This window comes from Hemiscyllium ocellatum, chromosome 26 (genome assembly GCF_020745735.1).
Source record: "Hemiscyllium ocellatum isolate sHemOce1 chromosome 26, sHemOce1.pat.X.cur, whole genome shotgun sequence".
NCBI lineage: Eukaryota > Metazoa > Chordata > Chondrichthyes > Orectolobiformes > Hemiscylliidae > Hemiscyllium > Hemiscyllium ocellatum.
This window is the reverse complement of record NC_083426.1, coordinates 53,591,742-53,605,327: the sequence shown is the minus strand read 5'-3', so window position 1 is coordinate 53,605,327 and position 13,586 is coordinate 53,591,742. Positions and strand designations below refer to the sequence as shown.

The 13,586-nt window shown below is 45.3% G+C and overlaps 1 protein-coding gene across 6 annotated transcripts in view; it reads left to right on the top strand.

Moving 5' to 3' along the window:
- Window positions 1-13,586, top strand: part of LOC132828247 (DNA damage-regulated autophagy modulator protein 2-like) — a 103,871-nt gene that overhangs the window by 77,909 nt on the left and 12,376 nt on the right. For 5 of the 6 annotated variants that reach the window (XM_060845218.1, XM_060845214.1, XM_060845219.1 and 2 more), the window contains 2 exons: window positions 3,967-4,049; window positions 10,247-10,339. In XM_060845218.1, the coding sequence (XP_060701201.1) occupies window positions 3,967-4,049; window positions 10,247-10,339 (176 nt within the window). The remainder of the gene's footprint in view (window positions 1-3,966; window positions 4,050-10,246; window positions 10,340-13,586) is intronic. The other variant, XM_060845216.1, reaches the window with a different exon arrangement.

Here is a 13,586-nt window from a genome sequence, read left to right as displayed (position 1 = left end):
TCTCTCTCCTCTCATCTTTAAATATGTGCCCCCAAGTCTTGAAATTCCCCATCCTAGGAAAAGAACAACTACCACTAACTCTATCTATACCTCTCATTATTTTATAAACTTCTATCAGGACCATTCTCATCCTCCTATGCTCTAGTGGAAAAAGTCCCAGCCTTTCCTTATTACTCAAACCTTCCATACCTGGCAAAACCCTGATAAAGCTCTTCTGAACCCTCTACAGTTTAATAATATCCTTCCTATAACTGGGTGACCAGAACTGGACACAGTATTCCAGAAGAAGCTTCACCAATGTCCTGTACAACCTCAACATGACTTCCCAACTCATATATTTAAAGAACTGAGCAATGAAGGCAAGCGTGCAAGGCAAATGCCTTGTGTACATGTGACAAAGAACAAAGAACAAAACCAATTTACAGCCCAGGAACAGGCCCTTCGGCCCTCCAAGCCTGAGCCGATCCAAATCCACTGTCTAAACCTGTCGGTCAGTTTCTAAGCATCTGTATCCCTCTGCTCCCCACCTACTCATGCATCTGTCTAGACGCATCTTAAATGAAGCTACCGTGCCTGCCTCTACCACCTCTGCTGGCAACGCGTTCCAGGCACCTACCACCCTCTGTGTGAAGTACTTGCCGCGTGTATCCCCCTTAAACTTTCCACCTCTCACCTTGAAAGCGTGACTTCTCGTTATTGAATCCTTCACCCCGGGGAAAAGCTTGTCTCTATCCACCCTGTCTATACCCTTCACGATTTTGTAAACCTCAATCAGGTCCCCCCTCAATCTCCTTTTTTCTAATGAAAATAAACCTAACCTACTCAACCTCTCTTTATAGCTAGCACCTTCCATACCAGGCAACGTCCTCGTAAACCTTCTCTGCACCCTCTCCAAAGCGTCCACATCCTTTTGGTAATGTGGCGACCAGAACTGTACACGGTATTCTAAATGCGGCCGAACCAATGTCTTGTACAATTTTAACATGACTTGCCAGTTCTTATACTCGATACCCTGTTCAATGAAGGCAAGCATACTATATGCCTTCTTGACCACTCTATCCACCTGTGCAGCAACCTTCAGGGTACAATGGACCTGCACTCCCAGATCTCTCTGCCCATCAACTTTTCCTAAGGCTCTTCCGTTCATTGTATAATTGACTCTCGAATTAGACTTGCCTAAATGCATCACCTCACATTTTTCTGGATTGAAATCTGACTGCTACTCTTCCACCCAACTCTGCAGTCTATCTATATCCTGTATTCTTTGACAGGCCCTTATGCTTTCTGCTACTCTGCCAATCATGTCATCTGCAAACTTGCGGATCATACAAAAGAAGAGGGCACCGTTGGTATGATTATTTATGTATATTACGAACAACAGTGGCCCCAACACTGACCCCTGTGGAACACGACTGGTCACCTTTCTCCATTTTGAGAAACTCCCTCCAGCTACTACTCTCTATCTCCTGTTGCTCAACCAGTTCATCCACCGAGCTAAAACACCCTGCACACCCCATGTAACTTCACTTTCTCCATTAGTCTACCATGGGGAACCTTATCAAATGCCTTACTAAAGTCCATGTATATGACATCAACACCCCTTCCTTCATCTATCAACTTGGTCACTTCTTCTAAGAACTCTATTAAGTTGGTATGGCACAATCTTCCCCCGCAAAAACCATGTTGCCTATCTGCGATAAGCTCATTCCTTTCCAAATATAAATAGATCCTATCTCTCAATACCCTCTCCAGCAACTTCCCCACCACCGACGTCAGGCTTACTGGTCTGTAGTTACCTGGAATATCCCTACTACCCTTCTTGTACAGGGGGACAACATGAGCAACCTTCCAGTCCTCCGGCACCTCACCTGTATTTAAGGATACCACCAAGATATCTGTCAGAGCTCCAGCTGTTTCCCCTCTCACCTCCCTCAGCAACCTGGGATAGATCCCATCTGGACCTGGGGATTTGTCCACCTTAATCTCTATCCCACCAACACATCTTCCCGACTTATGACGCAAACTTCAAAGAATTATGTACCTAAACTCTTAGGTCCGTCTGTCTTACAACTGTACCCAATGCCCTACCGTTAATTGTATAAGCCTTGCCATTTTTTATTGTACCAAAATGCAATATCTCACATTTATCCATCTACCATTTTCCAGCCCATTGATCCATTTGATTAAGTTTCTTTTGCAATTTTAGTAAACCTCTCCTGACTCTCCAAAACCTGTCTACTACCTACAAGGTACAAGTCAGGAGTGGGCAGGAATACGTCCCAGTTGGCTGGATGGGTGCAATTCGGAGAACATTCAAGAGGCTTGACACTATCCAGGATGCAGCAGTCTGCTTAATGGGTACCACATCTACCACTGTCAACATTCACTCTTCATCACTGCTGCATGGTAGCAGCAGAGTGCACCATTTACAAGGTGAATGCAGCAACTCACCAAAGCTCCTTTGACAACGCCTTCCAAACCCATAACCACTCCATACATGGGAACACCATCACTTGTGAGTTCTCCTCCGAGCCATTCTACTTGGAAATATATCATAATTGCTGGGTCAAAATCTTGGATCTCCCTCCCTGAAAGCACTGTGGATGTCTGTCCACCTTAAATAGTGTTGGTTCAAGAAGGCAGTTTTCACCACACACTTCTCCAGGACATTTAGAGGTGGGTAAGAAACACTCAGCTTGCATTTGAGAGTATAAAAGAGCAAAGAGAAGACTTATTGCCGATATAGATTTGGAGGGAATTTCTGTTTATTTGATACTGGATGTCAGTAAACCGTTTGATACGTTAGAGATGGTGGTGGTGGTGTGATAACGTTGTCTTTTTGGATGAGATGACTGATGGAAGCGTGGAGCTGAGACAATGACAGTGAAGTCAAGGAGAGAAGGATAGAACTTGAAGATAAGAACTGTTCACAGTATCGGCAACAGGAGAACTAGCTGGAGAATTTAGATGGTCACTTGTTCCAGGTTGGTGAGGTGAAGGGAGAGATATGACAGACAGAGCTGGTTAGACTGTCTCAATATTACGGAGAAAGAAGTTTATGAGCTCCTTGTATTTCTTGTTGTAGAGAGTGGAGGGTCCAGGGAGGAGAGGTTTAATAAGACTTTGCCATGAGTGAGAATCCAGGATTATGGTTAAGGTCATGATCACGAAGAGTGATTAGTCGAACAGCAGAGACCAGGATCTGATATTTGCCCGGTCAGACCTGGCTGTTCCTATTGTCCACCAAATCTATTATTTCAAAAGGTAAGTGGTGATCTTGTTGAAAGTTTGATTCCTTTGAAGGTTTGGGAGGGTAGACACTCAGAAGTTGTTCCCCCCCCCCTTGCTCAGGAATATGGAACACGAGGGTGCAGTCTCAGGATAAAGGATTGGCTTTATAGGATTGGGATGAGGAGGAATTTTGTTCACTTTGGAATGCTATATTCCAGATGGTTGTGGACATTAAATTAGTGAATGAGTTTACAGCTGAGATAGATAAACATTAACAAGTTTTAAAATTCACTTGATAACTGTATGTATAACTGGCTAGACCAGCATTCATTGTCTATCCCTAGTTGCCCTTGAGAACGTGGTGATGAGCTGCCTTCATGAACCACCTACAGTTCATGTTCTGTAGGTAGACCCACAATGCCTGGAGGGGTGGGAGTTAAGGGAGATGGGCTTGCGGTAGGTAAGTAGAATTGAGCTCGAGTGGTCTACTTCTGCCTTGATCATCAGTGTTTTAGAGTCACACCAATTGGACAACAATTGCTGCCGGGTGGCATTGTGATTCCTATCAGGACGCACCTCCCAATCCTTGTGATCGATTCATCCCAAGGGTATTTTTCAGTTTAAATGCACTGATTGATCTTTATGGAGTTCAGGCAGTGCCAGTTCATTGATGTACTCAAGTTTTCAAAATTTGCCTGATTCTGTGTGTCATTTCCTTTACTCTTGGATTTTCAGTGTTTATTTCCTCTGTCACACTCTACTCGATGATCCCAACCACTGATATGGCAAAGAAACTGCACTGGAACCCGGCAGAGAAGGTGAGGTTTGAATAAGTGAAAATCTTACTGCAGACAGTTGCTTCCAGCCCCTACAGACTATGTTGGAAGGGCACAGTTTGCATAGTTTTATTTGTTATTCTCCCTCCTTGGGGCGGCACAGTCGCCCAGTGGTTGGCACTGCTGCCTCACAGCACTAGGGACTCGGCTTCGATTACAACCTCCCCGCGTCTGCGTGGGTTTCCTCCAGGTGCTCCGGTTTCCTCCCACAGTCCAAAGATGTGCCGGTACAGTAATATTGGTCATGCTAAATTGCTCCTACTCTATAGGGATGTGTGGGTTAGATGCATTAGTCGGGGGAAATGTAAAGTAATAGGATAGGGGATTGAGCCTGGGTGGGATACTCTTCGGTGGGTCGGTGTGGACTTTTTGGGCTAAATGGCCTCTTTGCAGACTATAGGGATTCTATAATTCCTCCTTCACACCACAAGCTCTTTGGTACTTAGACAAAACTGAAATTGAAGTGATTTATTAGTGTCACATGTACATAGGTACAGTGAATACTTTTGTTTTGCTTACAGTCCAGACAGGTCATACCATACAAAGTACATTAGGGTAATAGGACAGAGCGAGGGATACAATGTTACGCTGCAGGGAAGGTGCACAAAGAGAGAGGTCAACATTAAATTTAAAACTTGAGAGGTCCAATCAGAAGTCTACTAATAGCAGGGAAGAAGCTGTTCTTGAACCTGACAGTACATGTGAATAAGCCTTTGCATCTTTTGCCTGATCGCAGAGATCAGGGTAGGAGGGAGCTTTGATTATGATTATGTTGGCTGCATTTCTGAGGCAGCGCAAAGTATAGATAGAGTCAATGGGTGGCAGGTTGGCTTGCGTGATGGACTGGGCTGTGTTTACACCTCCCAGTTAGTTTGGTATGGTCTTGGGCAGAACAGTTGCCATACCAAGCCACGATGCATCTGGATAGAATGCTTTCTATGGGGCATGTATAAAAATTGGTAAAAGACCTTATGTACCTGCCAAATTTCTTTAGCCTCCTGAGGAGTTGTTGCACTTTCTTGACAGTCACATGAACATGGGTAGAACAGGACCTCATTTCCCAATTAGGTGAGGGAATTAAACATTTGTGCTCTGAGGTTATCACTGGAAACACATCCTGCTCAAATTGGTGCTGCACATCAGAATGAACACTGGTTTACAGTCTCGGGCTGAGGTTCGTAAGATATGTATTTGTTATCAGACAGGTGGTAGCTCTACTCTCATGTTTTCCATTCAGTGACTTGTGAGAAGGTCAGATCCCAAGTTGTAAAAACAAAGTCAAGCTAGTTCTCCACAGAGCTTGATTTCAAATAGGAGGTTATGGTTTACATTGGTACTGACTTAACGGAAGGAACCATGTCTGAGACTGGAACATTACTCATGACTCAGGAAGGCTGTTGTCTAACATTGACTGTAATGCATGTTATTGGGGCAGAACGATGAAATTGGATGTTGCTTGTACACTAAATGCTTTTCTTTCTGTAATCTTTAATGGGACATGAGTATTGCTGGCAAAGCCAACATTTTTTTTTACCTGTCTCTACATAGCCTTGAACTGAATGGCTTGCCAGAGTAAATTCAGAGGTTAGTTAGGAGTGATCTTCATTCCTGTAGGTCTGGAGAGACATGTAGGTCAGACCAGGTAAGTGCGGCAGATTTCCTTCCCTGAAGGACATTAGAGGGCTATGTGGGTCTTTTTTTAAAAATTCATTCATGAGGCCTTCGCTGGCCGGGCCAACATTTATTGCCCATCCCTAATTGCCCAGAGGGCAGTTAAGAATCAACCACATTGCTGTGGGTCTGGAGTCACATGTAGGCCAGACCAGATAAAGATGGCAGTTCCCTTCCCTAAAGAGCTTTAGTGAACCAGATGGCTTTTTCTGGCAATCTTCAATAGATTTATGGTCATCATTAGACCCTTCATTCCAAATGTTGTACTGAATTCAAATTCCGCCATCTGCGGTGGCAGGATTTGAACCCAGGTCCCCTCCCACCATCCAAACATGTGCAGGTTAGCGTGAATTGGCCATGCTTAAATTGACCCATAGTGTTCAGGGATATGTAGGTTAGGTGCATTAGTCAGGGGTAAATGTAGAGTAATGGGGAATGAGTTTGAGTGGGATACTCTTTGGAGGGTCAGTGTGGACTTGTTGGGCTGAAGGGCCTTTTTCCACACTGTAGCATTTCTATTAAAAAAAAACTATTAAATAAAAATTACCTGGGTCTCTGGATTAACAGTCCAACGATGATACCACTAAACCATTGCCTCCCCTTCATGGCAATCAACAATGGTTACATGGTCTCCATTATAATATCTTTAATTCCAGATTTATTAATAGTATGTATGAGTGAACCAGATGGGTTTTTACAATAATCAGTGGTTTAATTGGACAGAATTTTCTGGAAATACCCAGAGCTTTTAGAAGGGTGGGTGGGCAAACTCAATTGGCCAGGAGGCAAAATAAATTCCGATTCATGACAATAGGTGAAGATTTTAGTATTTAGTTCTCCAGACCTTTTCAGGCATGTTGGGACATGGTTTTATCTTGGATCGTGTCATGGGTACTCGTGAAGACACCAGCTCTGCTGGGATGACATTGCCTGGTTTTCCCAACATGATTGTCCCCATTAATATGTTCACAAACCTGCCTCTGTAGGAAGTGTGTCCCTTGTGGGAGTGGCTGTGTCCCTCCAACCTCCACTGAGTACAAAGTTCTGCCTGAACTTGGTTCCTTCATAACTAGGAACAAACTCTTCCATGTTTGGGGGCGAAGCCCCTCCAAGTTAATAAGCTCATGAGAGGCTTCAGTCATAAACACTGTGATGCTAAACACTTAGTGTAAAGAAAGAGTAAGGCCTGTCTGGGACAACAAGCCTACCCCAGGGAGACAGTCACATTTGCATGTGCCAACAAAGCTGACCAGTGCAGACAAGAGAGACTCGGCTCAAAAGGCCATCCTTTGTGGTGCTGTTCTTGTCCGTTTTGATGTATAGCTATCCGGTGTGTAAATTATAATAGTCCAGAAGAAAGATCAGCAGACTGATAGTGTGAGCTGCTGAGTGTTATAACCCCTTCTCTGTTTTAAGTGTGAGCTCTAGCAGATGTGAGAGAGGTAGCACCGCTGTGGTGCCAGTAGTGCCACATTGGTACATACAAACCTTGCTTGTGTAGGAGGATCTGATGCCAATTTCTGGTTTCAGCTTCTTGTAGGACAGTCCTCTGCACTGCGAGCTCTCTCTCACAGGAGCATGAGTGGATAGTGACATGTACCTGACAGAGCACAGCAAAATGTTGATTCTCATGGGGCGATGGAGCTGGATTCTCTTGAGCTCCACATGGAGACTGACCTCTGCAGCCTCCTCTGCTGAGGCTGTTGTCCGCTTGTTGCCAACCAGAGGGAAAAGAACGTCCTTTCTCTTGTAGACTGTCTTGAGGAGAATGTGAAGGGAGACGATACAAAAGCAGAGCCATGCTTTTGATAATCTCCCAGGGGTGCTTGGGTGCACTGAGCAGAGAGTCGGTGTTGTTCCTGGGCTGTAAAGTGTGGAGTGCTGCCCAGCTGCCTTGAAACATGGTGCCCATTTACTGGGGCCCAGGAAATCCTGCTGAGGGACAGAGCTTCCTGCCTGACTCTTTATAAAATTTGACATCTTCACCAAAAGCTATGTAATGAATAAGATGAAACAGTAGTAAACATTGAATAGGCTCCACTGCACCCTCTGAACAGAATTCTCTCCTCCTTTTACATGCTCAATCTCAAAACCCAATAGAAGATTCCAATCATCACTGAGAATGGCATGTTTTTCAAATCTATTAATTGTATTTGTAATGACTCAGGAAGATGGACTGGAAAATACCATTATTTATTGTTGAACACCAAAACAGAGCCACAACTCAGCTAGTCCCAGGACAGACAGGTCTCTTGGGTTTTTTTCTCCTCTAAACTATCACACACTTTCTGAAGCAGATGGGACTTGAAACTGGGGCCTCCTGATTCAGAGATAGGGACATTATCACTGTACCACAAGAGCTCTTGGGTCAGCTTTATTTTTTTTCCAAGCTCGGAAATGCTATCTGGGTAAGGGGCTTTATTTCTTTTTAATCAATCAGAAAAGTGGATCAGGTGACACTTGACCCTGGGCCTGCTGGATAGGAGGCAGGATCACTACCATTGCACCACAAGGGCTCCTCTGGGTTTGCTTTTATGTATATCCAGAAATGCTGTCACACATTTCCCACCTCCTATACTGAATCACCATGCCTTTTGTTTCTGTTTGTACTACCCACCCCCAGTAAGCGCAGTGGAGCCTATTCAATGTTGACAATAAAGTCCATTATCATTGTAGAAGCATCCGTACAGTGTAGAAACAGGCCATTCTGCTCAACAAATCCATACCAACCCACCAAAGAGTAACCCACCCAGACCCATTCCCTTATTACTCTACGTTTTACCCCTAATTAATACATGTAACCTGCACATCTTTGGATTGTGGGAGGAAACCAGAGCATCTGAGGAAACCCACTGAGACGCAGGGAGAATGTGCAAACTCCACGCAGACAGTCGCCTGAGGCTGGATTTGAGCCTGGGTCCCTGGCGCTGTGAGGCAGCAAGTTGAACAGGATGGAACTGTTTTCCCTGGAGCGCCGGAGGCTGAGGGGTGAACTTATAGAGGTTTATAAAATCATGAGGGGCATGGATAGGGTAACTAGACAAGGTCATTTCCCCGGGGTGGGGGATTCCAAAACTAGAGGGCATAGGGGTTTAGGGTGAGAGGGGAAAGATATAAAAGAGATGTAACGGGTAACTTTTTCACACAGAGGGTGGTACGTGTATGGAATGAGCTGCCAGAGGAAGTGGTGGAGGCTGGTACAATTGCAACAATTAAAAGGCATTTGGATGGGTATATGAAAGGAAGAGTTTAGAGGGATATGGGCCGGGTGCTGGCAGGTGGGACTAGATTGGGTTGGGATATCTGGTTGGCATGGGCGAGTTGGACCGAAGTGTTTGTTTCCGTGCTGTACATCTCTATGACTCTTAACCACTGAGCCACCGTGCCACCCATTATGGGCAATGTAAACCATCAAAGTGAGGGGGAGATGGGGAAGGAACTAAATCCAGTTGAAGTCAGAGGGGGAAATAAAGCACTGTATCCTTCACAGTGTCCTCAGCGTTTTGAGCGAGAGGTCCAGATGGCTACTACCCCGTGCGTGAAGCACTTTCTCCTTGCATCATAGAGTCATACAGCATGGAAACAGATCCTTTGGTCCAACTCATCTATGTCAACCAGACATCCCACTCTGACCCAATCCCATTTGCCAGCAGTTAGCTCATACCCCTCTAAACCCTTCCTATTCATCTCTCCATCCAAATGCCTTTTAAATGTTGTAACTGTACCAACATCCACCACCTCCTCCAGTAGCTCATTCCATGTACATACCATCCTCTGCGTGAAAAAGCTGCCTCTTAGGTCTCTTAAATCTTTCCCCTCTTACCTTAAACCTATGCCCTCTGGTTTTGGACTCCCCTACCTGAGGAAAGAAAGACCTTGGCTACTCACCCTACCCATGCCCCTCATGATTATATAAACCTCTATAAGGTCACTCCTCAGCCTCTAATACTCCAGGCAAAAAAGCCCCAGCCTATTCAGCCTCTTCCTGTAATGCAAACCCTGCAACCCTGGCAACATCCTTGAAATTCTTTTCTGCACCCTCTCAAATTTAACAACATCCTTCCTTTGGAATGGGGACCAGAAATATTCACAGTATTCCAAAAGTGGCCTCATCAAAGTCCTGGACAGCTGTAATGTGACAACCCAACTCCTATACTGAATGCACTGACCAATGAAGGCAAGCGTGCCAAACATCATCTTCACCACCCTGCCTACCTGTGACTCCACTCTCCAGGAACTATGCATCTGCACTCTGTGAATGGCCTGGCTCTGATTTAAAGGTTATATTCTTGCTCTGGGTTCTCCCTCCAATGATGTGCAATATCAGAAACTGCTGGAGAAACTCAACAGGTCTGGCAGCATTTGTGAGGAGAAAGTAGAGTTAACATTTCAGGTCCAGTGACTCTTCAGAACAGAACCAATGAGTTGCTTAGTGAGTTTGCACAGGTACAGGGTGTACTTCAGATTAAATGCTCACTGTTGGCCATTGGTTTGTATGTTTTTGGCAGGGTTACAAATTGCACCTGGTCAGTACAATCTCCGAATGGTCTCTTGCCTTCTCCTTCCTCAGCTTCTTCCTGACTTACATCCGAGATTTCCAGGTGGGTAACACTGAACGAGGTTTGAGTTCTCGTGATATGGCTGTGACTAGAGGACTGCGCTGATAATCAGGCTCCAGTACATAGAACATAGAAAAGTACAGCACAGAACAGGCCCTTTGGCCCACAATGTTGTGCCAAGACTTAATCCTAACGTAAAATATAGTAACTTAACCCACGCACCCCTCAACTCACTGCTGTCCATGTGCATGTCCAGCAGTGGCTTAAATGTTCACAATGACTCTGCTTCCACCACCACCACTGGCAATGCATTCCATGCATTCACAACTCTCTGCATAAAGAACCTACCTCTAACGTTTCCTTTATACCTTCCTCCTAATATCTTCAAACTATGACACCTTGTATCAGGCAATCCTGCCCTGGGGAAAAGTCTCTGGCTATCCTCCTCCTCTCCAGAGAGAAAAGTCTGAGCTTATTCAACCTCTCTTCATAAGGCAAGCCCTTCAGTCCAGGCAGCATCCTGGTAAACCTTCTTTGCATCCTCTCCAAAGCCTCTGTATCTTTCCTATAGTAGGGCGACCAGAACTGGACACAATATTCCAAGTATGGTCTCACCAGGGTCGTATAGAGCTGCAGCAAAATCTCACAGCTCTTAAAATCGAACCCCTGTTAATGAAAGCCAAAACGCCATATGCTTTCTTAACAACCCTACCCACTTGGGTGGCAACTTTGAGGGACCTATGCACTTGCACACCCAGATTCCTCTGTTCCTCCACACTTCCAAGAATCCTGTCTTTAATCCTATATTCAGCATTCGAGTTCAACCTTCCAAAATGCATCACTTCACATTTATCCAGGTTGAACTCCATCTGCCATTTCTCAACCCAGCTCTGCATCCTGTCTATGTCGCGCTGCAGCCTGCAGTAGCCCTCAATACTATCGATGACACCTCCAACCTTTGTGTCATCTGTCAATTTACTAACCTACCCCTCGACCTTCTCATCCAAGTCATTTATAAAAACTAGAAAGAGCAGAGGCCCAAGAACAGAGCCCTGTGGGACCCCACTCAACACTGTCTTCCAGGCAGAATACTTTCCATCTGCAACCACTCTCTGCCTTCTGTCAGCCAGCCAATCCTGAATCCAGATAGCCAAATCTCCCTGCATCCCATACTCACTGACTTTATGAATGAGCCTACCATGGGGAACCCTATCAAATGCCTTGCTGAAGTCCATATACACCACATCCACTGCTCTACTGTCATCGACCTGTTTTGACACCTCCTCAAAGAACTCAATAAGATTTGTGAGGCATGACTTGCCCCTCACAAAGCCATGCTGACTGCCTTTGATCACACTATGCTTTGTCAAATAGTCATCAATCTTATCCTCAGAATACTTTCCAAAACTTTGCTGACCACAGACGTGAGACTGACTGGTCTGAAATTGCCAGGGATTTCCCTATTACTCTTCTTGAGAAGAGGAACAACATTCGCCTCCTTCCAATCCTCCGGTACGACTCCCATGGAGAGTGAGGAGGCAAATATCCTCACCAGCGGCTTAGCAACCTCCTTTCTCACTTCCCGGAGCAGCCTAGGATAAATCTGGTCTGGCTCTGGGCACTTATCAATCTTAATGTTTTCCAAAGTTTCTAGCACATCACCTTTATCAATCTTGGTCTGGTCAAGACTGTAAGTTTTCATTTACATCAAGTTCCCATTCCTTGGTGAAAACCGAAGCAAAAAACTCATTTAGAACTTCCCCTATCTGCTCAGACTCCATGCACAAGTTCCCTCCGCTATCCCTGATCGGCTGTATCTTCTCCCTGATCATTCTCTTATTCCTCACGTATGAGTAAAACGCCTTTGTGTTTTCCCTAATCCTTCCTGCCAAACCTTTCTCGTGCTCCCTCCTGGCTCTCCTCAGTCCATTGCTGAGCTCCTTTCTACTAAGCCTGTAATCCTCTAAAGCTGTGCTAGATCCTGGCTTCCTCCACCTTACATAAGCTGCCTTCTTCCTTTTGACGAGAAGCTCCTCTGTTCTCATCATTCAAGATTCCGTAATCTTACCCCTTCTTACCTGTCTCAGAGGAACAAATTTGTGCATCACTTGCAACAACTGCTCCTTAAACAGTCTCCACATGTCTGCTGTGCCCTTTCTGTGGAACAATTGCTCCCAGTCTATACTTCCCAACTCCTGTCTGATAGCGTCATAATTTCCTTTTCCCCAATTAAATAAAATCCCTTGGTAACTGCTCCTTTCCCTCTCCAGGTTGTGATAAATGTGAGGCAGTTGTGATCACTGTCACCAACGTGTTCTCCCACCGTGAGATCTGACACCTGTCCTGGCTTGTTGCCGAGCACCAAATCCAAAATGGCCTCTCCCCTCGTCTGCCGGTCTGTCTACATACTGAGTAAGGAAACCCTCCTGAACACACCTGACAAAAATGGCTCCATCCAAAGTATCTGCTCTTAGGATATTGGGCAAGTTGAAATCGCCCATCACAACAACCCTGCCACTTCTGCATTTTTCCAGAATCTGCCCGCCTATGAGATCTTCAATCTCTCCACTGCTATTAGGTGGTCTGTAGAAAACCCCCAATGTGGTGGCAGTTCCCTTGCTGTTCCTAACTTCCACCCATACTGACTCAGTCGACAAACCTTCCCTAATAACCTTCGTTTCTGTAGCTGTGGTGCACTCTCTGATTAGCAAAGCTACACCTTTTTCCACCCACCCTGTCCTTTTTAAACATTCTAAACCCTGGAACATCTAACAACCATTCCTGCCCCTGTGAAATCCATGTCTCCATTTTGGCCACAACATCATAGTCCCAAGTACTGATCCATGCTCTAAGTTCGTCACTCCTATTTCGGACACTCCTTGCTTTAAAGTAGACACACTTTAACTGATCCCTTTGTTTCATCACGTGAGAAACCTTTCTGTTAGATTTAATACATTCGTCACTGCCCCATCTACAACTGGCCACCTCTCAGATATGTAGCTCTGGATCCCACCCCCCCTGCCAAACTAGTTTAAACCCTCCCGAATCACATGAGCAAATCTCCCACCCAGGACATTTGTGCCCCTCCAGTTCAGGTACAACCCGTCCTTCATGTACAGGTCCCACCTTCCACAGAAGGTATCCCAATGGTCTAGGTATCTGAAGCCCTCCCTCCTGCACCAGCCTCACAGCCACGTGTTAAGCTGCACTCGCTGACTGTTCCTCATCTCACTATCTCGGGGCATCGATAGCAAACCTGAGATCACTACTCTACTCGTCCTGCTCTTCA